The sequence below is a fragment of the Ursus arctos genome, unplaced genomic scaffold (genome assembly GCF_023065955.2).
Source record: "Ursus arctos isolate Adak ecotype North America unplaced genomic scaffold, UrsArc2.0 scaffold_34, whole genome shotgun sequence".
Taxonomy (NCBI): Eukaryota; Metazoa; Chordata; class Mammalia; order Carnivora; family Ursidae; genus Ursus; species Ursus arctos.
Genome location: NW_026623030.1, coordinates 8432860 through 8458915, shown reverse-complemented (window position 1 = coordinate 8458915; position 26056 = coordinate 8432860). Strand labels below are relative to the sequence as shown.

Genomic DNA, 26056 nt, shown 5'->3' with positions numbered 1-26056 from the left:
CCTCAGTCCTAGGAAGCACGTCTTAGAGCTGGGAAGGAATAGCAGGCAGGAGGAAGAGGGGGAGTGGTCAGCCCCCTCACCTTTCTTGTCCAAGAGCTGGGGGGTCGGCCCGGAGAGCGCCCTCCCCTAGTGTGCATTTCCACTGTTCCCGAAGCCTTGAACAGCATTCTGTCACCCCAGCCAGTGCTCTGGACTCTCAGCCGTGGCTGCTTTGGCACATTGCCCACCTGCCCTCAGCCACAGTCCCCCTGCACCAGACCAGAAAAGACAGCTTCATAAAGTCATTTCTGCTGTGAACCTTCTTCTCTCCGCCAAGATGGGACTTTACACATCCTAGTCCTTGTGTATGGAAAAGGACCCCTCCTCCCGAGTCTCATCCATCCGGATTAATTCAGGAAAGCTTGGGTCCGCAAACACGTGCAGGCACACCCCTTCCCTGTGCTTCTCTGGCCCCATTTATTATCTGCAGTGGAGCTCGGCTCCGCGAGCTCAGCAGCAGCCTTGACCGTGACTGGGGTCCAGAGGCCGCTGGAAGCGCAGCACTCAACCCCCCGTCTTCCTGTTCAATTCTGCAGAGGTTCTGGTGGCTGTGAGGACATCACTTCCTGACAGTCCCAGGCCCATATCCTCAAAATTAGCCTCTAGACTCGAGGCTCCCCAGAGCAGGGGCCCTTCTGCTGGAGTGGGCCCTGGGCCCCCAGGGTGGTCCTCCCCCAGGGAGGTGGCATTTGCAGGATGGAACCTGCCCTGCCTTGATTTACAGGTGACACCAGAGTGCCCCCATCACCCTGGACAACATGCGAGCAAGGAACACAGGATGGAGAGGAAGGGAAGGGGTCTGTTTTGGGTCAGTCCATTCCGGTTGTCCGGCATCGACTACTTGCGAACCTCAAGGATCAAGTTCCCTTGGCGCGATTCATAGTGGCATTCAGATTGCTGCCGGGAAAGGGCCTCTTGTCCCTAGCGGGGGCCGTTGAGCCCCATCAAACTGTGTCCCCGCTGGAGAGAAGCATCCAGGCTCACTGGCTCTTGTCACCTTGACAGCAGTAGCCCCTGGAGCCTGGCAGCCGTCACCTGTTTGTCTCTCTCTCAAGTGCTAACCCCACGGTGGTCCTTTCCAAAGCAGCTGACGTGCCCTTCACACCCCCACCAATACTGCTTTCCTAACACCCCACCCCGCAGTGAGTGGGGGCCACATGCTTTGCTCTGTGTGAGTGGTGGCCCCCAAAGGTACCTCCTCGTCCCTGGCACCTGTGTTACCTCAGAAGCTAAAGGTCCTGCTGGCGTGATGAAGAATCTGGACATGCAGATATATTCTGGATTACCCCAGTGGCATCACAAGACTGCTTATCAGAGAGGCAGAGGAAGACGATTTACATTGAGAGGAGGTGACGGGGAGGTGGAGACGAGTGACAGGGCCACAAGCCAGGGCCACCAGATGCCTAAGGAGGCGAGGGATGGATTCTGCCCTGGAGCCTCCGGAGGGAGGGCCACTCTGGGGACACACTGACTGGGGGGCAGTGAAGCTGATTGGGGACTTAGGCCTGCAGAGTGTGAGAGAAGCCAGTTCCGTTGTTTCGGGCCACCACACCAAGTCTGTGGCAGCTTGTTACAGCAGCCATGGGAGACTAACGCACCCACCTCGCAAGTGATGCGTGTGTCCTGGCGGTGCCGTAGAGCGCAGAGCCACCGCCACCGCCACCGCCACCGCCACCGAGAAGCCCTGCGTGCTTGCAGGGATGCTGGGAATTTATCCTGGGGCAAAGGGCAGCTTTGCAGCAGGGGAGTGACTGGATTGGACTCTCACGAGCAAGGTCACTGGCTCCTGAATGGATGAGAAGGAGGGCAACGAGAGGGGGAAGTCCCTGTCCCCCACACCCCCACCCCAACCCCTGGGCCCTCTTGAGGAGACTGGGGAGGGCAGGGTGTACGATCAACACTTGTCAACTGGGCCGAGGAGAAAAAAAATACTCTGGATCTTTTCTCAATGCATTTGTTCAAGTTGGGAAGTTTAAGGTAAAGGCTCTCAGGACTTTGAGACCGAAAAAGGACACTTCCTCTCTGTTGACTTTCAATGTCTGCACCTGAAATGAGCTGTCTTTCTCCTGGGAAGAAAACCCACAGTGCTCGTGAATCCTGCTAGAGCCCAGAGGCCGCTACCTGAGGGCCTGTGGGTGCGTGGCTCCAAGCAGAGTGCCTACATTTCTCCCACCTGCACTCCCAGGGCAGGGCTGGGGGCCCTGACCACGAGACCCCATGAGGCCGCCTGGGCGAGGGGAGTGGGAGACAAGCAGCCCGCACCTCCCCTGCACGGGTGCAAAGGCACTATGTATGTCTTCCCTCCAACCAGCCTGCAGGGGCTCCTGTGGCAACGACAGCACGTGGGGCCCGGGCTCAGATCACACCTCTCTGACCCACTACTGTGGAAACAGGGCCCAGTGTCTTAGAACCTCAGTGTCTTCTTTGGCATGGAGAGGAAAAGGTAATTATGTAAAGGCGTGGCATATTGTGGGGGCCCCCAGAACGTGGGGTTCAGTGCATGTCCCAAGAGGACAAATGGCCTCTCCAGGAGCTCCCTGTGCCAGCCATGGAGGTGAGGACTGAATGTGTGGCTGGAGTTCGGAAGGCTGCCAGACCGCAGGCTTGGTGCCCGGCCTCTAACTCCAGCCCGTCCCTGCAGCTGGCCCCATGACCTTGTTCACAGCGACTGCCGCCCTGAGCCCAGGTTCTTTTGTTACATGCACACAACTGTCTCTGCTTACCCCAGTCTGGACCCCAAGGACTCACAGTATAATAATATAGGCAGAGGAATTTTCTAGAGTGCACAGAGCTCTCTGTACCCAAGGAAGAAAGCACTCTTGCCTTGGGTCCAGGGTGGCTAATGCGTCAGATGTGGGGAAATGTGGGGAAGGGTAGGTGATCAGAAGTTAGGACCGACATGTGTGCCTGGGAAGGAGGCAGAAAGTAAAACCATCTCTGTGTGCGTTGCCTCCTGCCACCTAACGCTACAATCTGCTGGAGTGTTTCCACTGCCATCTGTCAGCAGCCCGAAAATATATGGCCTTATTCTGTCCTGTTCCCTGTGTTTACATCTGGTTAGCAAGATTTAGCTGGGAGGTAAATCTTAGGGGGAGGCTGCTGGTAGCAGGGCCCGATGTCCTCGCAAACAGCACTTCGCACTGAGCCTTTGCTTCTATTTACATTTAAAAAATATGTATGGAGCACCTCCCATCCACCCACACTGTGACCTACTGTTATCTTATTCGAACCTCACTTTCAGCCTGTGAAGGTAGGCGTTAGGCCCATTTTATAGATGAACCTCAGAGTGGGTCAGGACTTTTTGGTGGCGAGGGAGAGCAAGCAACTCAAATTCAGCTTCAGAATAAAAAGGGAGTTTATTGGCTTGTGGAACCGGCAAGTCTGGTGGTAGTGCTGGTTCCAGGCAAAGCTAGATTCAGGACCCTGGTGACCTCCACACGGTGGCAACCTGCTTTCCCCTGTGGGTTTCACTCTCGTATTTTCTTTACACTAGATCCCCACCCATGCTGCATGAAAAGTAGCTTTTCCTTCTCAACGATCTTAGCCAAAGAACCGGATCACGTCCGCAGCCCTGACCCAATTCGAGTGCCAGGGGTTTGGAAGGCTCTGATGGGTCGGGTCTGGATGGTGAGCCCAGTTCTGCAGCTGGGTCTGGTCAGATCCTAGAAACCCAAGAACTAGGACTGGGGGTGATGCTACATCTTGCAGGAGGCTCAACAGGGGACTGTTGGAGGAGACTGTTACAAAACAGCGGCCATTCACTAGAGACCCAGGTTAGGTGGCCTGGGTGTCACACGGGAACACAGCCCAGATTTTAACCTGGAGCTGGCTGGTTTCAAAGGCTTTGTCACTTGAGTGGGCAGTGACTCTTATCCCCAGCTACACATTAGAATCAGGGCGGGAAATGAGTTAAAACAAATACAGAGATCCGGGCCCCACCCCGTAAACAAAGAAATGAGATGCTTGGGGGACGGGGGTGGGGTGTGGGCATCAGTATTTCTCAGAACACCCCAGGTGACTGCATTGTGCAAAGTCAAGAACCGGTGGATCAGCTCACCTTCCCCTCCCCAGCTACATGCTGTAGGCCACTCAACGTGACAAGTGTAACCCAGACGCCAGACGATCTGGGCAAATGCGGGGGGATAATGAGCAGGTGCCTGGGAGCCCTGGTACGTGACCTTGTGCGGTCTGGGCTCGAAGGTGGCGCCGGCTCTGTCGGGATGGAAGCAGGGCTTTCCCTCTGAAGCGGGCGGGCACGCTGGCTCCCCTTTCTCACCTTGAGGATCCTTAGCTGTAGCGTGTAAATTATTTTAGCAATTGCCTAGTTGCCAACGCACACTTCAGGAGAGCGAGAAACATCTCAGCCCCGGGCAAGTGGTGCTCCTCCCTTCCGCTCGCTGAGGGAGCCCAGCCAGGACTGCGGCTGGAAGCGAGCTTGCTGGGAAAACACTGGGCAGCCCCGGTGCTCCTGGGGCTCCAGGCCACCCACATCACCTACCTCTCTTTAAAAGGAAAAATTTCAAAAGGTAGCTGCTGAGGGACCCGCTTCTTCCCTGTAGTGAGGCCGTGGGAAGGAGCTGCTGGTTCCCCTGGCCACCTCCACCACTGATCAGATGCGTTGGTCTGCCTCTTCCTTACCCGCCCCGCCTCCTCCCCTGTCCCTCTGCACCTGCTCAGAACCACTGTGGCAGGAAGGGGACCCTCCCTGCTGCCCTATAGAGTGGAGCACAGCGAGGCTCCCAGGGGCTCCGTGACTTGCCCAAGGTTGGGTGGAGCCAGCTCCTGGCACGGAATCCTGAGTCCCCCCCACTTCCTAAAGCAACGGTCCTTGTTCTCCGTCCCATGCGCCCCTTAGAGCTCCTTAACGTTCCACAGATCTGCTGTTAGACCCCGCCCGTTATTTGAGAACCGCGTGCCTGCCTCACTCACCATATACACCAGCGCTTGCAGGGCCCACCTGTCTCTGCAACAAACTCCCAGCAGCTCCCGCCAAGTGCCCTCTTTTCCCCAAAAGACCACTTCCGCAGTTCACTCTGGTTTTCAGCAAGGTCCTTTATTTATCTCCTGTTCCCCCAGCACGGCACATGAGCTCAGGTAGCCGGGTACCCGTGCGGGCTGTGGGCTTTGTAAACGGAGAGCAGTCAGTAGGTAGAGAAATCATGCACCTCGGTGATTCTTCGACACGATACTTAATGAGTAGAAAGATTTCAGGTGTGTTGGAAACTGCTGCCCTGTCCTGCATTCTGCTCACGGAAAAAGATCGGTGTAGAGATTTTACTCAAGTGGAGACAGGTTTTCCTTGCTCACTTGCCAGTAACTGCCTAGGGCATCTCGGGTCATGGTCCCTTCGCACGGCCGCTCCTCCCGGAAGCTGCTGGTTTCCGTTCCGACGGAACACAGGACCTGTACGTGTGACCAGATGCACCCCGCACCGCTCTGTGCCTTTATACGTTGGCCACTGCCCGTAATACAGGATTCAAAAAAGGCTTCTCTAGGACGGCTGGAGGCTACTCTTGCACACCTCAGGTCACAGGAGAATGTTTCTAGAATTTGTGCCTCCAGCCAGCCACATCCTTCACAGGAGACCAAAAAGCCAGCTCCGCCGCTGTGGGTCTTTTGGGTTTGTAGGTCTTCCCAAAGGCCTCGCTCACACCCCCCCTGCCTTAGGTCGCCGTCCCCCGGGATGCACCCCTGCGCAATGGCAAAGATGTGGGGCCGACCCCTCCACCATCTCGGGAGCCCAGCACTTGAACATTTATGTGTACAGACGAAGAAATGGAAAATCATAGGCAACAGAACTCCAAAGCAAAACAGACACTTTTTTGGTCAGATCGACGATTCCAGCTTTGCCAAAGGACGGTGTTGCCAGAATGTCACCTGGTGAGCTCGCGGTCTCACCCCACCACAGCTCCTATCAGCCAACCTGCTGGTCTGAACGTTCATCACCGTGGACTCAAAGCATCTGCACGGGGAATGTTCCTGGCCCGGTTTGGCAGTAGGGCTTCTGTCGGCAGTGAGGTAAGTGGATCACACGTTCGGCAGCTGATCCGTGGGAGCCCCGACTTGGCTCTCGAGGACACCAGTCTCAGCTTGGAAGGAAAGCAATGTTTACACGGGAGCCTCCAGTCCCACCAGCCGGATGCTCCCCGCCACTGGGGACCTGACGGGGTTTGGGAGCGAGGGGAGCGACGGTGACAAGTCCGCTCAGGCCCGGCCGTGCGCGCTGCCCCGGACCGGGTCCACCCAGCCCGTGAAGCCGGCCGGGTGTGGGGGCTGCAGACTCCCCCCCTGCCCTGGGGTGGCTGAAGGGTCCCCTGTGTGACCATGACGGCAACAGAGGCCAAGGTCTCTAGCTCTCCGGTTTGCAGTTTTTTTGTTCTGTGTCGTCTGTTTTTCTTTTAAGATGACCACAAGGAGTTTTTACGTGATTACATTCAGACAGATAACCCCTTGCTTACTCTATTCCAGAGCACTGAAAAAAACCAGGTACGCAACATGGCACAGACGACAGTCACACCAAGGGCACGGAGGCCCCTGGTCACAGAGCAAAGTAACGCACTATTAGGCAGAAAAGAATCGCAGAAGCAAATGACTGGAAGGGGAAGAAAAGAAAACTCTAAGGAGATACAAGCTGAGAATTGCCCATTTACAATAACCAAAGGAAAGAGGGACCCCACGTGATCTCAAAACCCCAAATAAGAACTTTCTGGTGAGGCAGGTTTTGGAGCATGGAATCACAGCACAGGCGGGGGGCTGGACTGTACCCCAGTCTGCCCAGGTTGACCCGCGGCCACTGTCGCCGACTCCAGCACGGGAAATGGGTCTCATCGTCCCGGAGCAAAGATGAAATCCAGGGCCTGCCGTTCGGCTGCTGCCACATTGGGATGCCACAAATCCACCATGAAAACCACCCGTGGGCCATCCTCCGCTGAACCTGGGAGGGGGAGGGGCGCGAAAGAGGAGAGGTTCGAACCATCCCGGAGCCAGGACCCATGCAATGCTGGACCCCACACAGTTAGCTTTCAGGCAGGGACCCCTCCTGTCCCTTGGCATGGATCAGAAGATCTCCTCCTCTCTGAAGAAGAATGTTATCAGGCTTCATAAGGTTCTGGGCGGAGCGTATGAAAGGAGAGGGGCAGAGGGAGGCAGGGATGAGTAAGTGGTAGGCGGAGCACAGAGGGTTTTTAGGGCGGTGAAGCTCTTCCGTATGATCCTTTCAGGGCGGATCTGTGTCACTATATGTTTGTCAAAACCCACAGAACGAACAGCTGCAAGGGTGAACCCTCATGGAGACTACAGAGTTTCATTAATAATGCCGTGTCAATACTGGCTCGTCGCTTCTAACAGACGTACCACCCTAACGAAAGATGGTAACAAAAGGGGAAACTGTATGCGGGGTGGGTGGTATACACTTTCCACTCGATTTTTCTGGAAACCTAACTGTGCTAAAAAAGAAAGTCTATAACTTAAAAAAAAAAAAAAAGGCACCACTCACCTTCATGGAATGCAGTGTGCAGGAAAGAGTCATCGAAGAGGAGGCAGCGTCCTTCTGCCCAACACTGGGGCTCTCCCCCCACCACCAGCTCGCAGCCACTTGGAGTTTTGAGACCTTAGGGGGAAACGCAGAGAAAAGAGAATGAAGGCAGATGGGTTGGGGGCTGGCCTGTTTTGGTGTGAATTCTCAACTTCTGAAGCGTCCGACCTTCTGCCTCACCCCTCGGAGCCCTGTGTGGGGTGGGGGTGGGGTGCTTCGACAGAGCAAATACAGGCTGTGGACCCCGACTGTCACGGAGCTCCCTGGAAGTGCGCATTTCTCCATTGGTTTCATCTGTTCTGGGTCATGGGCTATTTAGCCAAGGCGTGCACTGCACTTCTGAGACTCCTGAAGCCCATCTGTGGGAGCCCCCCTCCACCCCGTTAATCGAGGAAGGCCAGGTTCAGAACCCGCCTGGCCCAATAACTCTGTTTATTATAGCCCACTCTCCAGGGCTGTTTTGCTTGAAATGGAACCGTGACCTCCTCTTTGGGTTCCAAGCTTGAAATACATGTTGGGGCCTGAGGATGGCATGTTCTTAGTCTAAGCTCCTCCGGCTTCCCTCTGGGACACTGGAGGTCACCCCTAAGGCCGTGCCTGAGCTCCGCAGGGAAAGAGGCCTACACCTTCGTAAGGAGCCCTACGCTGACGACGGCAGGCAGCTGGTGCCAAGCTCGGGTGCTTCACCGCGGAAGGCGGGCCTGGCCGAAATGCTGTCATGCAGCCACTTTCACCTCCCCGTCTCCCGCCCCAGGATCTGAGGACACACCCGGCCCCTGTCCCTGCCTGGACGTCTGTAAACGAAGACACCACCGCAGCCATCGGGCAGATTCCTGATGGGCTGGGTGGGCCCGACGGCTCTCAGGAAGGACGCATCGGGAGTAAGTAGGGCCCTGGCAGAGGGGGTGCGATCGGGGTCGGTCTTGTCCTTCTTCAGGGACTACTGGTAAAGCCATGATGCAGGACCAGGTGGCACTGCACCCCCTCCCCCCAACCGACTCCTTAGGACAAACACGAAACAGAGTTCTCGCTAACAGGCATTTTAATGCGCCCCTTGAATGGGAAACAGACAGCTCCAGCATGTGTGCAGGAGGAATTCACAGAGGCCGCACGGCGGAGTGGCAAGGACAGAGGACCTGGGGGTGCCGCAGGGCTCTGGGCCAGTCACTTCACCTCTCTGAGCCTGTAAAGGGGGTACAGTAGCGTACTTACCGTCAGGGCTATGTGACCACTGTCCTTGCCACCGAGAACATACGGACTGCCCGAGTGCGGGTCTGGGCTAAACCAGCACTTTTCAGACATCCCTTCACCCCCTCTCCAGATGGAGCGGCTGAGATTCAGGGAAGAGACGGGACCTGCCAGAGGTCTGCTATTTGGTCCTGGTGGGCACCTGAGGTTTGAATCCAAACCCGTCTGGCTCTGCAGAACTGGCTCTTTTGACACCGGACATGTCAGTAGCCGTGGTATGAAAGTGGTTGTCCACTCTTGTAGCTAATGTTTCTGCTCTCAAGAGGACATCTCACTGAATCAGGCGAGAAGGGCCGTTCTGACTCTGGAAGCGTGATCTCTCATCCCCCACTACTGGTAACAACCTGATGGGGGGGGGTAGGGCTGCGATGGGCCTGGAGGAAGAGAGCCCTTGCTGACTGGTAGAGGTGGACGAGGCCGTTAGGACTTGGTGGTTCTCTGCGGGGACCCTCCACCCCAGGGCTTCAGAAAGCAGCTCTCCTTTCTCTGTGCCACTAAATGATTCATCACCATGCACCACGGCATAACAGAAAAATGGTCTGGCCTGCTGGCTTGACAGCCCCCTGCTTACTTTCTTCTGCCTTCCCCTTCACTGTGCCCCGGCCTTCCAGCGGCCCCCCCTTCCTGCCTACTGCCCATGAACCAGCTTAGTTGGCAGAAATGATCAATACTCTCCCAGAGAGAGCGTTCAGGTGGGTCTTGGGGATGGAGAGGGGCCCATCCTCTGGCTGAGGGCTTGCTCCTTGTCCCCACCAACCACTCAACGAGGCAGGTCAAGGGTGCAGAAAGGGCTCCGGGCGCCAGTGGCCCCCACTTCAGGAGGCTGGAGGCTGGCACTCGGGGGGGGGGGCAAGGCGAACACAAGCTGCTCCGCCAGTTCCGCCCAGCTCCACGGCCTGGAAACCCAACCACGTGCACGTGAAAGGCAATGACAGTCTGATTGTGCTTCTTGAGCAAGAATTTGCTGAATACGCTCGTGCACTTTCATCTACCCTTTCCTGAGGGTTGGCCATGTGGAAGGACATCTGCCTCCCCAGTCAATCTGCCTCGAGCGTCGGAGGTCGCTTACTGGAGGTCTGCGGCCGTGCGGTCGGGACGTCCCAGCCCCACGGCCGGAGCTGTCCCCACGGCGCTACGTGGGGTCCAGACTGAGTGACGTCACCTCTAGAGGTAGCTCAGAGTGGTCCTTGGCAGATGAAAGGACTGGGGGGATGCACACCGTGGCTGGGGTTTCGGGTGTCTGCGGGGACGGCTCCGCAGGTCACAACTCCGACGGAAGGCAGCAAAAGGGGACAAGGGTTGGCAGTTCAAGAGCCGGGTTCAGGCACTGCCCGTGCCTCCTGCACTCCAGCCAGACAGACTGGCAGAGGTGGGGCCGCCACGGATGGGCCGGGCACACTCCCTCTCTGGCAACACCCAAGGTCACGGGGGCTGAACCCACCTTTGTTTCATTTCCAGATGGATACAACGTGCGTCTGCCAGTGGAAAGAAGGAAACGCTGAGCACACCCAAGCAGGGAGCTTGCCCTGGCCACGGGGAAGCGGCCACAGTCCAGCGGGACTCCTTCCAAGAGAACATGACACGGCCCAGTTTTTCTGGTGGCAAGAACGAGCTGGGCTGGGACGGGAGTGTCAGGTCGTACCGAGGGCCTGTGTGGGCAGGGTTTACACTCACACATGCACGGCACAGGTGCATAACAGGCGTTCGTGCACAGGAGGCAAAGCCTAGGTCTTCTGCCACCTCCCCTTGCTACTCAACACACCCGCCTGGGTTCTACTGCAGTCCGCAAATGCCCTTCCTTCCGGGTCACTCAGAAGCTTTTGAAAAACATCCAAAGAAAACCTTTGAAGAAAGCACAGCGTTGCTCCCCATGACCCACAGCCTCAATCTCGAAGCCGGGCATGGGCAAACCGCCCCCCCACCTCGGCTCACTCCCACCCAACTTGTCCGACCTCGGCCCTTACCCTAGACTCTGCAGCCAGCCACGTCCGGAGCTCAGGGGGAAGGTTCCTCTGTTCCACCCTGGCGGCCCCGGCAGGCTGCCCAGGCACGTACCGTTACGTCTGTGCTAGAGGCTCAGAGTTTCGGGGTCCCAGCCAAGATCACTCAGCAGATAGGGCTGACAGAGCTGAGTCCGGGGGTGCTTGCTTCTGAAGCCCGATCGTTTCCCACTATTTCCTGAGGGCCTAGGTCTTAGGGATCCCTTCTTAGACCGTCCAGCACGGGTTTCACCCCAGAAGCTACTGGCTACCACCGCTGTCCACGCCAAGCAGCCTCAGAAGATACCATTTATTGAACCCTGTCAGCAATCGCGAGGTAAGCGCTACCTCCCCATTTTACAGATGGGGAAACCGAGGCACGGAGAGACTGAGCACGGAGCCAGGCCACCTCCTCTGGCGCCTCTGCCCTGTCCTGCGTCTGCTCTTGAAACACTCACGGTGTCAAGTGCTCGAATCTAGTTGTTTGTTAAAGCGGCAAAGCCCTCTGTCCACGTCACATCCTGCTCAGGACCCCCACGTGGGGCAGGGGAAGCAGAGTGCTCCGGGGGAAGCGGGGCTGGAGGGCCCGGGGCGTCCAGCTCAGGTCCCCCCGGCTGCCCTGAGGTTCCACTAGAGAACACCTAGGAGTCCCCCGGCCCCAGCCTGGATCGGGCTTCCTCTGCGTGAGCCTTTTCCTCCTCTGTTCCGAAGCCAAGGCAGCCAGCGCTGCGAACCTCCTGAAGCCGACCCTGCCCGGGGTTCTGGGGTGCTGCCTGGGGGTGCGTCGCCCCAGTAACCAGGAACAAGGCATTCTGGGGAACAAACATCCCTGTGCACTGAGCTGTGGTGAAGCCTACCTCAAGGTGCGTACTCCACGTCTGGCTCCGTGGGAGTCAACGCCTCACAACCCACGTTCTTGCTCATCAGACCCTCCAAGTAATTCACGGGCCGTGGGGGGGGAGCTTTTGACCTCTCCTTCCTAACGGAGGACACGGAGGTCTGGGGAGGTGAAGTGACTTGCCCCAAGGAACACAGCCAGCAGGCGGTGGGGCTGGGATGCAAACACGGCCCGGCTGACGCCGACCCCGTTCTCCAAACCACTGCCGCGCGCGTTACCGATTGCCCTAGAACCTGAATACGCTCAGCGTTAACACCAAGCACGACGTCCCCCTTGATGCAGAAAGCACTAGCAGCATCTTTCACAGCTGCCCGGATGTCAGCATGAACCTCGGTGATCGATACGATAAGCCTCTGGCTCTCGAGCCGCACTGCCCAATACGGTAGACGCGAGCCACGGGGGCCTCTCGAGGTCTGGAGGAAGGGAAGAACCCCCTTCCTCGCCGGCAGCAGCCACATTTCGAGCACTACGTGGCCACACGTGGCTAGTGGCTACCGTACGTGGACAGGGCAGATGGAGACCATTTCCATCACCGCAGAAGGTTCCCCCGGACAGACCTTCTGTCGGGTCATACTGCTCACCGGTTCCTTTTCTCACTCAATCTCCGCGGTCAAAAACGTTTGCACACAATTCATCAATGACAGAAGTACAGTGCAGAGCGTGAACGGGCACGATTCTGGCTGCCTGGGCGGCCGCAGCAGGCGGGCCGCGCACTGAGACCCCGTCCCCGCGACATACCTAAGTGGCACCGGATGCGGATGTTGGTGGGTCCATAGTGCTCCGTTATCACGGTCCCCGGGCTCAGCACGGAGATGCACGCGTTCCCAAAAACATTGTTCCCAATACAGGTCCGAAGGCTTCCGAGCAAGCGGTACGTCCGTGGGCACTTCCTGCAGTTCCTGGGAACGCAAACCCCCTGACTGACCAAGTAAAAGGTGACCCACTCCCCGCTGGGGGTGCTGTTCATTTTCCATCCTTGCGGGAGGCTGCAGTTTGAGAACGCTTTGTACAGGGTCTCGAACTCGCACAGGATGGTCTGGAAGTTCCGTTCCAACAGCTCCACGTCGTGCTTCTGCGCGTCCCGGGAGAAGTAGGGCGTGGTGGGGAGGTCGGGCAGGAAGAAGACCTCGGGCTTCTGGATGGAGGGCCGGCTGTTGAGGTAGCGGCCCTGCTCGCGGATGCCCTTGTGGATGCGGCCCATGCCGGACCAGGAGTACCGCTTGGCGTACTCCTGCAGGTTGTGGTAGAGCTTCTGGTTGAGGCCCTCGTTGTGTGCACAGCGCACGCACTCGGGGGACTGGCAGTACACGTAGCCGTTCTGCAGCCCGTTGGCGTCTGCGCCCTGCATCAGGGAGTTGACGGACGCGTAGGGCCGCGGCTGCTCGCGGCCCACGTGGTAACAGTACCACACGAACAGGACCAGCAGGCAGGCCACGGTGACCACAGCGGTGGTGTCGCAGTCCCGCACCGACTGGATACCCGTGGCGATGCAGTCCCGCAGGCCGTCCAGCGACCAGCTCCAGGCCACCAGCCACTCTAGTGACATCTTGGGGGAGTTGACGTTGGGAGGGGGTGAAGCAAGGTCAGACAGTCAGTCCTCGGGGGATCCCAAGGGCACCCACACCATGCAGCTTAGCGTGGGGGGGAAGGGGCGGCTGGGGCCGGGGGAGGCATGGCTGCCACTGTTCCTCGGATTCTGCCAAGGGTGGCATTGACCCACGTCTGGGCTCACCACTCTGCTCCCGGCAAAAAGTCACTGCAGGTTGGGTGGAAGGAGCTGCTTTCTGTCACACTAGCAAGTGGGGTCGGTCACCGTGAAACAATTTTCAAACCTGAGATGAGAAAAGAAAAGTAAACCAGCATAAATTTTCATACCTGGAAAGATCCTCAACTGAAAAGTAAAATCCCAGATCATTCTGGAAGGTCCTTGTGGGTAGGGGACACACTTTTCAATCTTACGTGTTCTCTCCCCATTTTACCACACCGCCCCGTTTCCCAGAGGCCAGTGGTGCATAATTTGCATCCAGTATTGACAATGACACAAGCCCCACCTATTCTGTGTCATCTTCAGGGGGTGTGATCAGACCCATTTTACAGGTAGGGAAACCAAGGCCCTGAGAGGTCACACACCTCATCCAAGTTCATGTGGCCAGGGCAGGAACACGCACCCCAGCTGACTGCAGGCTGATGTCTATGCATAGTAGGTGTTTCACAAATACTTGTTCTCCTTAAGTCTCTGTACCTTTACAGAGAGATGTGGATTCAAAAGCATTTTAAAAATGGCAAAGGAGGAGGGGCGCCTGGGTGGCACCTGGGTGGCACAGTCGTTAAGCGTCTGCCTTCGGCTCTGGGCGTGATCCCAGCGTTCTGGGATCGAGCCCCACATCAGGCTCTTCCACTAGGAGCCTGCTTCTTCCTCTCCCACTCCCCCTGCTTGTGTTCCCTCTCTCGCTGGCTGACTCTCTCTGTCAAATAAATAAATAAAATCTTTTTTAAAAAAATGGCAAAGGAGGGGCACATGGCTGGCTTAGTCAGTCGGCTGTGTGACTCTCAACCTTGGGGTCATGAGCTTGAGCCCCATGGTGGGCGTAGAGATGACTTAAAATAAAATAAATAAATCCTAAAATGGCAAAGAAACCATAAAACTGCACGTTCCCCATTTACTTTCTCTTTTCACGGTGCTTCATCAATCTTACTTAATCTCTCTTGCCCTTCTGACACAGGCTGGGTTTAACTCAAACTGGAAGGGGAGGTGGGCTCTTGGGGGCGCCCCCATGGCAGACACGGGGCATTTCTGTCTACCCACTTGCGAGACTACTCCATGGTCTCACCCACAGGTTAGGAAAGGAAGTGATGGGGGAAAATGGAAACAGAAGCCCTTTCAGGTCTCTTGTCTCCAAAACAGACGGGAGCGCTATGCCAAGTATCCCACCAATGGTTAGGGCCAGCGTCTGGCACCCTGGTTACCCTAATAATCTGAAAGTCTGATCAGAGCCCAGCAGTCATGCTGCCCGTGTCTACAAAACCCCGGCCGTGTTTCCCAGCTGAGACCCTTTGTCCAGCCTGCTTTTTCTAACCTGAGAACAGCCAGATCTACAATCTCCCACAAGCCTAACACACTCTCTCAGCGCGAGGGGCCGAAAAATTCAGAAAAATCATTCCGTGCACTACCTTCTCTCTTGGGAACAGAAGGCAACTGAAAAACTGGGAAAGCTGTGCCCTCTCCTTTCTCTGGGGACACATTTGGCCAGAAAATTCTTGCGAGGTGGCAGAGAGGCCAAGGACCCAAACTGGAGGTGGGCTAGACCCTGGCCGGGACACGTCCCCTCCCTCCCAGTTCCTTCATCTCTAAGACAGGGCCATGCTCATCTCCCAGATGGAGGTGAGTGACGACAGGTGTAAAGCACTTAGGACGTCACAACAAACATTTACTATGTGCTTAGACGTGTGGCACTCCATGTTGATCCGCCAGCAAAGCAAAGGAGGGGCATTGTGGACAGGTTAATCTCAGCACTAGGGACCCTAAAGGCAAATTCTGGACACTCTCGTTGCTATGCATCTGAACTGTCCCCAGACTCGCAAGGCTGAAAATGAAAGAGAAACCTTAGGTGCTCATTAACTGCCTACTTGCATCTTCCCAGCTAAGGTTGGATTAAGAATCATTTGACTATAATGTTTAGCAAGTCAAAAACACACACGCTAAATATTCATGGCCGTTTTTATGTTTCTAGGAAAAATACAAGAGTGGGGAGGCTAGCAGCTCCATTTTTTTTTTTTTTTTTCCCTCACACGTTCTCAATTTCTTCACAGATCTGGGCCCCACTGGATGGAAACAGACCCTTCTGTGCCCCTGGTTCTCTCCTAGCGATACCATAACTGGCACATGTTCCCTAAAAGGGGAAGGGAAAGAAAATCTGGGATGATTTTCCCATGTTTTGTTTGCAAGCCTGTCTCCCAACCAGAAGCCCGAGATTCCTGAAATTCAGTGTGAAACTGTCATCTGTGTGATAAACAACCACTTTTACTAAAAGGACTCCCCCCCCCCCCCCCAACCCCATTCAACCTCTAACTGGAACTTTGAAACTCGGTCTCTCAGGAGAAGAGGTTTCTCTTCATGAGAAGTGAGATGGTGATAATTTAACAAACACCTGTTAAGTGTCAGTCCCCATCAGCCCTGCTAATCACTTAACTCAAGCACAGTGAAAACCGGGAAGACAGGGTGGATGCTGAGGGGATCTCTCGACCAGACACCCCTGCGGCTCACCCCCCTCCTGGGGGAAGCCTCGTTCTAGACAACGCCAGCCATGAGCGCTCCCTAGGCTGAGCTATAAACACAAGGCAGCAAAAGATTCGGATGCCCTGAACCCAGCTTTGGCTCCTGTTCTCATAAAAGGCACTGAGAGCCAAAGTTAGGACTTTTCTTACCTGCCGCGCTTCGTTTTAGCCAAAACACACTGCCAGGCCCCTGAGCCCAGAGGTGGACTGAAATGCGACATGTGACACTAAAAAAACCCTTATATTTGCAGGGTGACTGGCAGCTTATTAACTACTGGTTCCACCATTTGACCCTCAAGGCACCCAGTGACAACCACCAACGCTCCAGTGGGAAGGGCATGGATTCTCTCCCCCTCCCCAGTTCCTGGCTCAGTAACTTCCAGTTTCCTTCACACATCTGATCGTTTGCATCTGCTTCATGTTTGTCCTCCTTAGGGACAGGGACTAGTCACTGCAGTTCTGCCCTTTAAGAACTCTGATCGTAAAGGTCAGTCAGCTCTGGGGAATAGGGTCCAAATTCACGGCCAACTGGTGAGCAAGTCAATGAAATGTAACTTCTGATACGATGAACATCTGGGGAACAGCCTCAGCTCCAACCTGGCTAATGCCGCTCACCTTACAATCCAAGAGGCTGCCCCCATGCTCAAGAGCTTCTGGTCACTCTCAGGGTGTGGCCAGGCCATCCTAGAAGACCCCCTAGGAGCAGGGCAAGGTGTGTGTGTGATGCAGGTCACCCTTTCCACCCAGGACCCAGTAAACTATACCCTGGGACCAGCCCTCCCTGTGGGCAACTGGAGACCTCTCCTCCTCACTTTCTGGGCCGGCTTTTTCAGCATCCACCCACTCTGGAGAGTGGGGGGAAAAGGGGGGAGCAACGGATGGGTTAACACAGATGGTGACCACCAGGAGGTCAGGGGAGGAGGGGGATGGGACCACGGAAAGGTGAATATTGACAGGAAAAGTGGGCAATCGGCTAAAGACTAGGGAAGGTGGCTTATGGTGATAGCTCATGGGACAGGGGAGGAGGGTCACCGCGGAAAATATGGGAAGTGGGTGACGCTCAGGGCTGGGGGGAGGGGGAGAGCAGGCAAGGAAAGGGAGCGGGGAGAAGGGTCACGAAGAGGGCGGGGGTGCCGCGATGGGGCAGGGGCTCCAAGGAAGGTGCAGCCCGGCCCGCCGCCAACACAGCCCGGCGGCGGCGCTCAGCACGTAGCGAGCGCTGGGCGGCGGGGCCCCTTGGCCGGGCCGGGATGCGGGGCGCGGGCGGGCGCCGGCGTCCCCGAGCATCTCCAGTGGCCGCGCCGCCGCCAGGCGTGGGGACCGCGGGCCTGCAGCCGTCCGGCCCCCGCCTCCTCCCCCTCTCCCGTGTAGGGGGGTGGCCGCCCGGCAGCGCCGTCCCCCCCCCCCCATAACCCCCCTCGCCCCGCAGCCTCCTGAAGACGCCGCTTACCTGCGCCCGGGCGCCGCGGGCGGCGGGGGCGGACGCTGGGGCCAGGGCGACGCCGCCGCACGAGGGCGCGGACGAGCAGACGCCCCCTGCCCGCCCCGCGGGGCCACCGCCCGGCCCACGCCGCGGGAGCCCGAGCCGGAGCCGAGCCGGTGCCCCCACCGGTGCAGACGCCGCGCTGCGCTCCGCGGGGCCGCGCGGACCACAACTCCCACAATGCCGCGCGCGGCCGGGCCGGCGCGGGGAGGGGGCGCGGGCGGCAGGCGGGGCGGGGCCGACGCGGGGGCGGGGCCGGCGCGGGGGCGGGGCGGGGCTCGGACCCCGGGCGAGTAGCGCGCGGGCCGCGCGCGGGGCGGCTTGGGTGGCTTTGCCGGAGCGGCGGTGACCGGGTACCCGGGGCGCACTGCCCGGCGGGTCCGGGGGCGGAGCGCGCGGGCGGGCAGGCGTTCATTCATTCGCTCTGCGTTCCTCCCTCTGTGCCCCTCTGCTCCCCCGCCCCCGGTCTCTGTCCCTGCTCCGGCTCTCCCGCCTACACTTCCTCCTTCCATTCTCTTTCACTTTCCCTCCCTCTTTCCTCCCTCACTTCCTCTCGCCCCGACACCCCTCTTCCTTTTATTTATTGCTTCACCGCTCACTTAGAAGGCCGCTCAAGCACTTGGAATGAAACTGTAAATCAAACAGGATCCCTAGTGTCATGGAAAACTCCTTGGTTGAATAGGAGCGACTGTTGGACAGCCTCTCTGTGCCTGGTCCTGTGCTCCTTGGGGAGCGGTGCGCACGCGGCCCCTGTCCGCGGGGAGCCTCAGTCTGGCCAGGAGTCGAGGGTGCCCAAGTAATCATAGGGGTAAAGGCCACCATCACCTGGTGCGCGGACTGGTAGTAGAGAGAGTCCAGGGCAGGGTGAACGTGTGGGGCAAAGGCATGTGATGGGGTGGAGGCCCCCCACGAAGGTCTCTCTGAGGAAGTGATGTTCCAGCTGAGGCCTGTGGGAGACAGTTATCTGTCTCCTCTGTGACCTCTGCTAACAGAGGTCATGGGACATGTTAAGGGCTCTGGGGCTCCCTGCATGGGCGGGTGCTGGGACCTCAGGAGTAGGATGGCTGGCCCACGATCCATCTGTTCTGTCCCAGAATCTATTTGTTGCTGTCCCAGCATCTACTTTTCCTTGTCCCAGAACCCATTTCAATCATGTTTCAGAACCCACCTCTCACACCTGTCCTAGAACCCACCTGGTGCCCTGACCTAAGAACCCACCTCCACCATGTCCCGGAATCCACCTTGTCCCTGCGCCAGAAACTGCCACCTCTGTTGTGGCTCAGAATCCCCATCTGCTGTGGCCCCGAACCCACCCCCACCACGTCTTAGAATCCACTTCATCCCTGTCATCTCCTCCCTTGTTGTTACTCCAAAGGAAGAACAACTTTTTCCCCCTCTCTTATTCTACTAAAATAACCAAAATGCATACATTGGAAACCATAAAATGCATCCAGATTTGTTCAAAGTGTGGGTAATCAACACAGTCATCCAATTTAGAAATGTTAAACAAGATGTCTCTTTTCACTGCCAGCCTCGCAGTGCTTGAACCTGGGGAGGGCGGAGAAGGTGGGAGGGCATTTGGTCCATCTCACATTCGGGAGGTTGCCCAAACTCAGACTTCTCCAAAGGCGCTTACGCATTCAGTCAGCATCACAGTGACAGGGTTGAAAAGGAAAACATTCTTCATATAGTTGTAAATGTGTGTTTCATTCCTGGATCACACCATCTGTAGCACATTATGAATTAATATTGTCTATAAATCCTGTAATTATCTTCGACCAGCGCAGTTATATTGCTCTGTATTTGTTAAGAGTATTTACTTGTTTGATGGCAGGATTACCATTTACACATTTTGCTAACCCTGCTTGCCCTTTCTGCCTGTGGGAGACACTGGGGTGGGAGGCGAGTTCCCCCAGAAAAAGGGTATCCAGGCCTTCTTCCAGAGGGGGCTTTGGGATGAGAGCTCCAGATAAATTGTCATTGCACTAATGCAAGAGCCAAGATAAGGGCCAAGTGAGTCAAATTGCCTGCCTCCTGCTTGGCTGCCATCCGCGCCCTCCTCCTCCTGCTGTCTCCTCAGGGCAGTCCTTCCCGACCCACTCTGAGGCTGTACAACCTATCATTATGCTATCTCACACACTCGTGGAGTCCACCCAACTCCCTCCTGCTGCAGATGGAGTCACGGGGGGTCCAGAGAGAAAACATGCCTTGCTCAATCAAGGTCACAGCAAGTCAGTAGGGGAAGATGTAGACCCTTAAAAAAAAATGCTGGCTTGGTGCATTAAAGAAACTAGGATAGACCCTTTAGAGAGAAATTTACTAGTATTTGTTAAAACAACAACAAATGTGTATACCTTAAAAACGAACAATTTCACTACTCTATATCCATCCTAGAGAAATTCTAGAATGGATAAAGGAATAGTGATGTTTCTGTATTATATAATCCTGTGCCACTGTTTAAAAGGAGGAACAAAGTGTATATGTAATGATATAAAGTTCTTAGGGGCACCTGGCTGGCTCAGTCGGTAGAGAATGTGACTCTTGATCACAGGGTTGTAAGTTTGAACCCCACTTTGGGTGTAGAGATTACTTAAAAAAATAAAATCTTAAATATATATACATATATATATATGTATGTATATATATATATGTATGTGTATATATATATGTATGTATATATATATACACACACACAAATTATAGAACAAAAAATGAGAATTATGGGGGCGCCTGGGTGGCACAGCGGTTAAGCATCTGCCTTCGGCTCAGGGTGTGATCCCGGAGTTCTAGGATCGAGCCCCACATCAGGCTCCTCCGCTATGAGCCTGCTTCTTCCTCTCCCACTCCTCCTGCTTGTGTTCCCTCTCTCGCTGGCTGTCTCTCTCTCTGTCAAATGAATAAATAAAATCTTTAAAAAAAAAAGTATTTTTCAAGAATTAAGAATTGCTCAACATGAGAAAAATCTTTTTTTTTTAAAGATCTTATTTATTTAATTTGACAGAGAAAGCGAGAGAGCACAAGGCGGGGGCGGGGGGGGGGGGGGGAAGCAGGCTCCCTGCTGAGTAGGGAGCCAGATGCCAGACTCAATCCCAGGACCCTGGGGTCATGACCTGAGCCAAAGGCAGATCCCCAATCAACAGAGCCACCCAGGTGCTCTGAGAAAAATCATTTATAGAATTCACCTTATTCACAAACTAAAGTAAAAGTACTACAAAATGTCTCAATAGATGCAGAAAAATCATTTGACAAAATTCAAAATCCTTTCATGATTAAAGACTCCTGGCAAAGTAGGAAGAGAAGGGAACTCTGTCAATCTGATAAAGAGTAATTATGAAAAATTTGCTACCAACATTATACTTGATGGTTAAAGATTGAATGCTTTCCCTCAAAGATCGGAACTGAGACAAGGATGTTCACTCTTGCCACTCCTATCCAACATCGTATTGGATTTTCTACCAATGCAATAAGGCAGGAAAAAGAAATAGGAGGCATTTGAAAGAGTAATAGAAAAAAATCTTCATAGTACCAAGAAAGCTGTAAAGAACTCAGGAAGGAATGGAACTAAAATAGGAAAGATGAAAAAAGTGAAATAAAGTATCGAGGGGCAGAGAATAAATTGTGAAGGATGACAGTGCATGCAGAATTCATGGATATGAAGAGACAACATCATAAAGATGTCAGATTCCCCTAATGATCTATAAAATCTAAACAAATTTTTATGAAAATCTCAGTATTTTTAGTGCAACAAGATAAATTGGTCATAAAATTTATATAGAAAGGCAAAGGGCCAAAAAGCTAAAGACAAAATGAAACTACCTAATGAAAACTGAGTAAAGGGTATAAGCAGGCAATATACACAAGAGGAAACACAAGGGCCAATATACACAGGGAAAGGTGCCATATACCACACTGTTCATCAGGCGAATACAGAGTAAAGCCATAGAGATGCCATTCTGCATTCATCATGTTGGCAGAAATTAAAAAGCCAATTGATGCCAAGTGTTGGTGAGTCTGTGAAGCACTAGGCGCTCTTGCACACTACGGGTGAAATGTGAATCTGCAAAACTCTGGCCGTCTCTAATAAAGTAGAAAGTGTGCACACACACCCAACTTGCCATTCCACTTCCTGGTATTTGCTCTAGGGCACTGGTTTTCAAACTGGGTGAGAACCATCTCACTGATGGTTCTAAAAGTGATAAAGTAAGTCATGACCATGATTTAAGATAAAGAAATAGAATAAATTACAATAGAAATTATGAGAGTATTTAAGTTTTTTTCTTATGTTTTTTTTTCGCCAGTGAATTCTATGCCCAATGTGGGGCTTGAACTCACGACCCTGAGATCAAGAGTCACATGCTCCACCAACTAAGCCAGCCAGGTGCCCCTATGAGATTATTTCTGACAGTTTCCTACACTTTAGGCTTGTGCACATGTGTGTGCCCCGGGTCCTGCTGTAAAATGCATTTCTGATAGTTGGTGGCAGTCAGGTAAGTTTGAAAGCCTTTGTCCTAGGGAACTTCTCAGAGTGGGATGAGAATAGACATTGCAACATGTGAAAAATTGGAGTCAACAAACATTCAAAGAGGAAAATGCACACAAAAATTCAAACAGAGCAATATGAGACAGCAGGTATAGCCTGAGCCAGAGCTAAATGTATCAACATGGATAAATTTCCAAAATATAATCCTGAGCTGGAAAAGCAAACCACAGATTGGTACATGAAGCATAATATTTATATTAAGTGTGAACTCATGCAAACAACACAGTATATTGGCGAGGGAATATCATGTATATATATAATACAGAACTATAGTCTATATATATGTCCATGTATGTATTATATGTATATATAACATAGAACCATATTCTATATTAAATATGTACACATATGTGCATGTATACATTTGGGGAAATACATACATTAATGTGTATTAGTAAATGTATTAATACTAAAATCTTGCATGGCAATCAGTAAGACAAATTCAGGATAGTGATTATTTGGGGGGAGGGAGGGAAGAGGAAAGGGGAACGGAATTAGGGAGGAGCACATTGTGATATCTGATTCCTTTATAAAAACCAAAGGAAAAAAGCAAAATGTTAAGATTTGGTAAAGGTGAGTGGTGGTACATAAATACGTGTCCTCTTATTCTCTAAGAATGTTTGCAATATGACACAATTATACATTATAAAAAGACAATCACAAAAATTTTATTTATTTATTTGAGAGAGAAAGAGAGAGAGAGAGCAGAGGGATGAGCAGAGGGAGAGGGACAAGCAGACTCCATGCCGAGTGCAGAGCCTGATGCAGGGCTTGATCTCACAACCCTGAGATCACGACCTGAGCCAAAATCAAGACTCGGGCGCTTAGCCTTCTGAGCCACCCGGGCACCCAAAAAGGCAATTGGAGAAGGTAAGATGAACTGGTTTTGAAAGTTGGGGTTGGGGGTTTCCAACATGATTGAGCTGTTTGAAGACATTCAAGAACAGCTCTTTCAACTGTGCTCCATCTCTGAGGCTCCCGGAAGCACCTGTAGGGGGACAGGAGAAAGAGGGCCGAAGAGAGTGGGGTAATAAGTCCACTTATTGTTGCTTTCTAAGCAGCTTTGTATATTGACCTTCTGTATTGGGGTGGTAGGGGATCCTAAGACCACGGTAAGTTTGTAAGCCACTGCCCTACGTGACCCCAAACAAAAGTTGGGAGTCTTTGCTCTGGGAAATACCAGGATAAGCCTGAGTCAGAAATTCTAGGGAATAAGTTTATAGATTTAAATAGATTTATCACATTGAATGATGTGCTTTGGTTGGCTAGCATATACAATGAGTGATTCCATCTGTCCAGAAAGCAGAGCCGCACTTGCATGTTGTCAAATGCTGGAAGTATTCCGGGAACAAATCTAAATCACCTTGAGCTGATCCAATAAAGGGCTGCTAACATCTATTTAGCCTTGGAACAGACGGTAAACTTCCTGCTTACCGTGCAAATAGGTAGGACCAGACATGAGCCTGCTGCTTCTGAGGCCTGGGGAGAGCGTGCTTCACAGAGTGGAGTAAGCAAATTCATTAAAACTTCTTCCCCAAACCCTCACCTGTTTCTGCCTCTGCCTTCCCCTGGGTCACCTGGCATTGATCTAGCTCATGAGGTTTCTCTGGAGTTCTCCAGTCGTCTCATGCTCTCTGGAAGCTTTGGAATAGCTTTGGCTGGGCATGGAAGTCAGTGTGAGAACCGAGAATTCTCGGCGATGGGAGAACAGCCATGAGAAGCATGGCCAGGTTCCTAAGATCTATGGGAATCAGCCCTCTACAAATCCTGAAATGGAATTCAACCACTACATGAATGAAATCGTGCCGTGACAACATGCTTCATGCCCCACCTCCAAGAGCCGTCCTTGGTGATAAGAGACTATGATCATATAGGCTGCTATTTTGCCACCAGTTGGGGTTGTTAAAATTATTGAGTAACCAGTACACCATGGGGACAATCATCAGAATGGATGTGGACTGGGGGCATCTGGTTGGCTCAGACAGTTAAGCATCCGGCTTTGGGTTTCAGCTCAGGTCACCATCTCAGGGTCTTGGGATCTGGTCCTGTGTCAGGCTCCACACTCAGTGCGGAGTCTGCTTCTCCCTCTCCCTCTGCTGCTCCCCATCCCCCCCCCAATAAATAAATAAATAAATAAAATCTTAAAAAAAATGAATGGCTGTGGACTACAAAATAGACAGGACCATATCGATGAATACGGATCCACATCAGACCAAGTGGTCTAGAAATTAATCTGCATGAAATTTCAGGGAGGCTGTATCTTAGCCTAGGAGCAGACATATCTTGAAGCTCCCAGGTAGAATGGAGAAACTTCCTCCCATTTCAAAACCCACTGTTTCTACATTCTCAACGGACGGAAGTTGTACCGCTTGCCACTACTTCTAAACTCTGAGAAGTCAGCTGGGAAGACTATTTATTTATTGAACGCGTCATTGTTGAACATATCCTATGTGTTATGCTCACGGAGGATATGGCAGTGAGTGAGTAAAGCCCGTGCGTTAAATCCAGCACGAAGATGTGTTCAGGGTGGCCTTCGCGGGGCTTTTACGATTGTCGACATTTAAAACTTAGGAGACACCATGTAAAATTCTGGTTTCCCAGCTTCTCTTGAAAAGTGGCAATGTCTGATGTCGACTGGCCAGTGGTTTGCTGTCATCTCCACCTACTCCCTATTGTTCCCCAACACCAAGGACGACTGTCACTTACAACCGTGTCTGAAAAGGTAAGGAAATATTTCTCTGCTTCTGTGTCTCTGTCAAAAGTGGGAAAACAAAAGCCAGACCAGGAGGGCTGAATGATTTTTATTAGCCTTGGCCACTTGCCTCGTTTATGTTACCTGACATGTTCTGTAGGCGCTCCCAGAGCACAACGATGCCAAAAAAATAAAAAATAATAAAGAAATGAAAATGAATGTCTGCCTCAGGGAACTCGCAGGAGTGAGATGAAACTTGACAGCTGTGAGAATCCTTCCCTCCCCACCCCTCCCCCGTGCCCTGGACCTGGTAGCAGGTGGAGGGAAGGGAGGAACAGTGAGTGCAAAGTGGGTGAACAATCTTGGCATGCTTAGGAGAGGGTAAGAAGGCCACGTGGCTGGGGCAGAGGAGAGGGAGCATGGGGGCGGGGGATGGGTTTGGAGAGCCCGTTCAGGCCTCTTCAGCCGGCGGAAGGAGCTGGAGTTCTGTTCTAAGTGCTGGATGCTGGCAAAGGCTCGTGATCAAGGCTCGGCTGTCCATGATCCTGCGCTGGCTGGGAGAGGTGGGAATGGTGGCAACATCAGGGGAAGAGACAGGGAGGCAAGGCTGGCTTTTACCTAAATGATTAATGTCACTCAGGTGCCCAGAGGCAGCGAGGGGATCATTTGAGAGGGTTTTAATAAAGGGGTTGGGCCAGGTTTAAGGCGACCTTGAGGAGTTTGCAGTACCCAGGGTTAGTAACAGGAGGGGCTGTTACTTGCCTACGCCTGAAGGGACAAAAGAGAGAGGGGTTACCAGAATCTGGAGGTAGGGGTATGGTTTAGAGAGGTCTGTTCTCTTCCCCTAAGGGACACAGTCAGCCTAGGGGACCCCACGAGAGGAAGCTGGGACCTCACTCTGCTCCTGCCTTTCTATGTCCCACCAGGGCTTCCTTTGGGTCCTACCCCACTAGACACCAAAGGAGAGGGAGCCCATCGATGGGGACCACACAGGTCAGCTTCCTTAGAGGCAGGAACAGGGAGGAGAAAGCCGGAGAAGCAAAAGGAAGATCCCCAGTTCACCCTTCAGGACATGGAAAAAGAAAATCGCGTCCCTGCTTGGACTAGGGGCCCCACGCACGTGTAGTGTCTACTGACAATGGGTCTCGTCCAACTCCTCCACCTTCAGGGCAGCATAACCTCCTGGTTTCAAGGAAGCCCAGAGATCAAAGCAAAGGAAAAACTTCAGGATCTGGTTTTGAAGATACGCCATTCGGATGCCGACTCAGAACTGCCAAGATAGAGCACGAGGCACCTTCGACTGGGAGTCCCTCGAGAGATGTCCCTGATCTGTTATTACTGGAATTTGCAACTCCTGTAAAAAGCTGC

General features: G+C 53.7%; 1 protein-coding gene across 1 annotated transcript; it reads right to left on the bottom strand.

Moving 5' to 3' along the window:
* Positions 1-5078: 5078 nt before the first annotated feature.
* On the bottom strand, positions 5079-17500 carry ASPHD2 (aspartate beta-hydroxylase domain containing 2). The gene is given in 6 exon segments (XM_048221495.2): positions 5079-6973; positions 7535-7648; positions 12437-13268; positions 13271-13303; positions 13305-13530; positions 17424-17500. Coding segments are annotated over 5 exon segments (1110 nt in total). The 5' UTR covers positions 13326-13530; positions 17424-17500; the 3' UTR covers positions 5079-6863.
* Positions 17501-26056: the final 8556 nt, after the last annotated feature.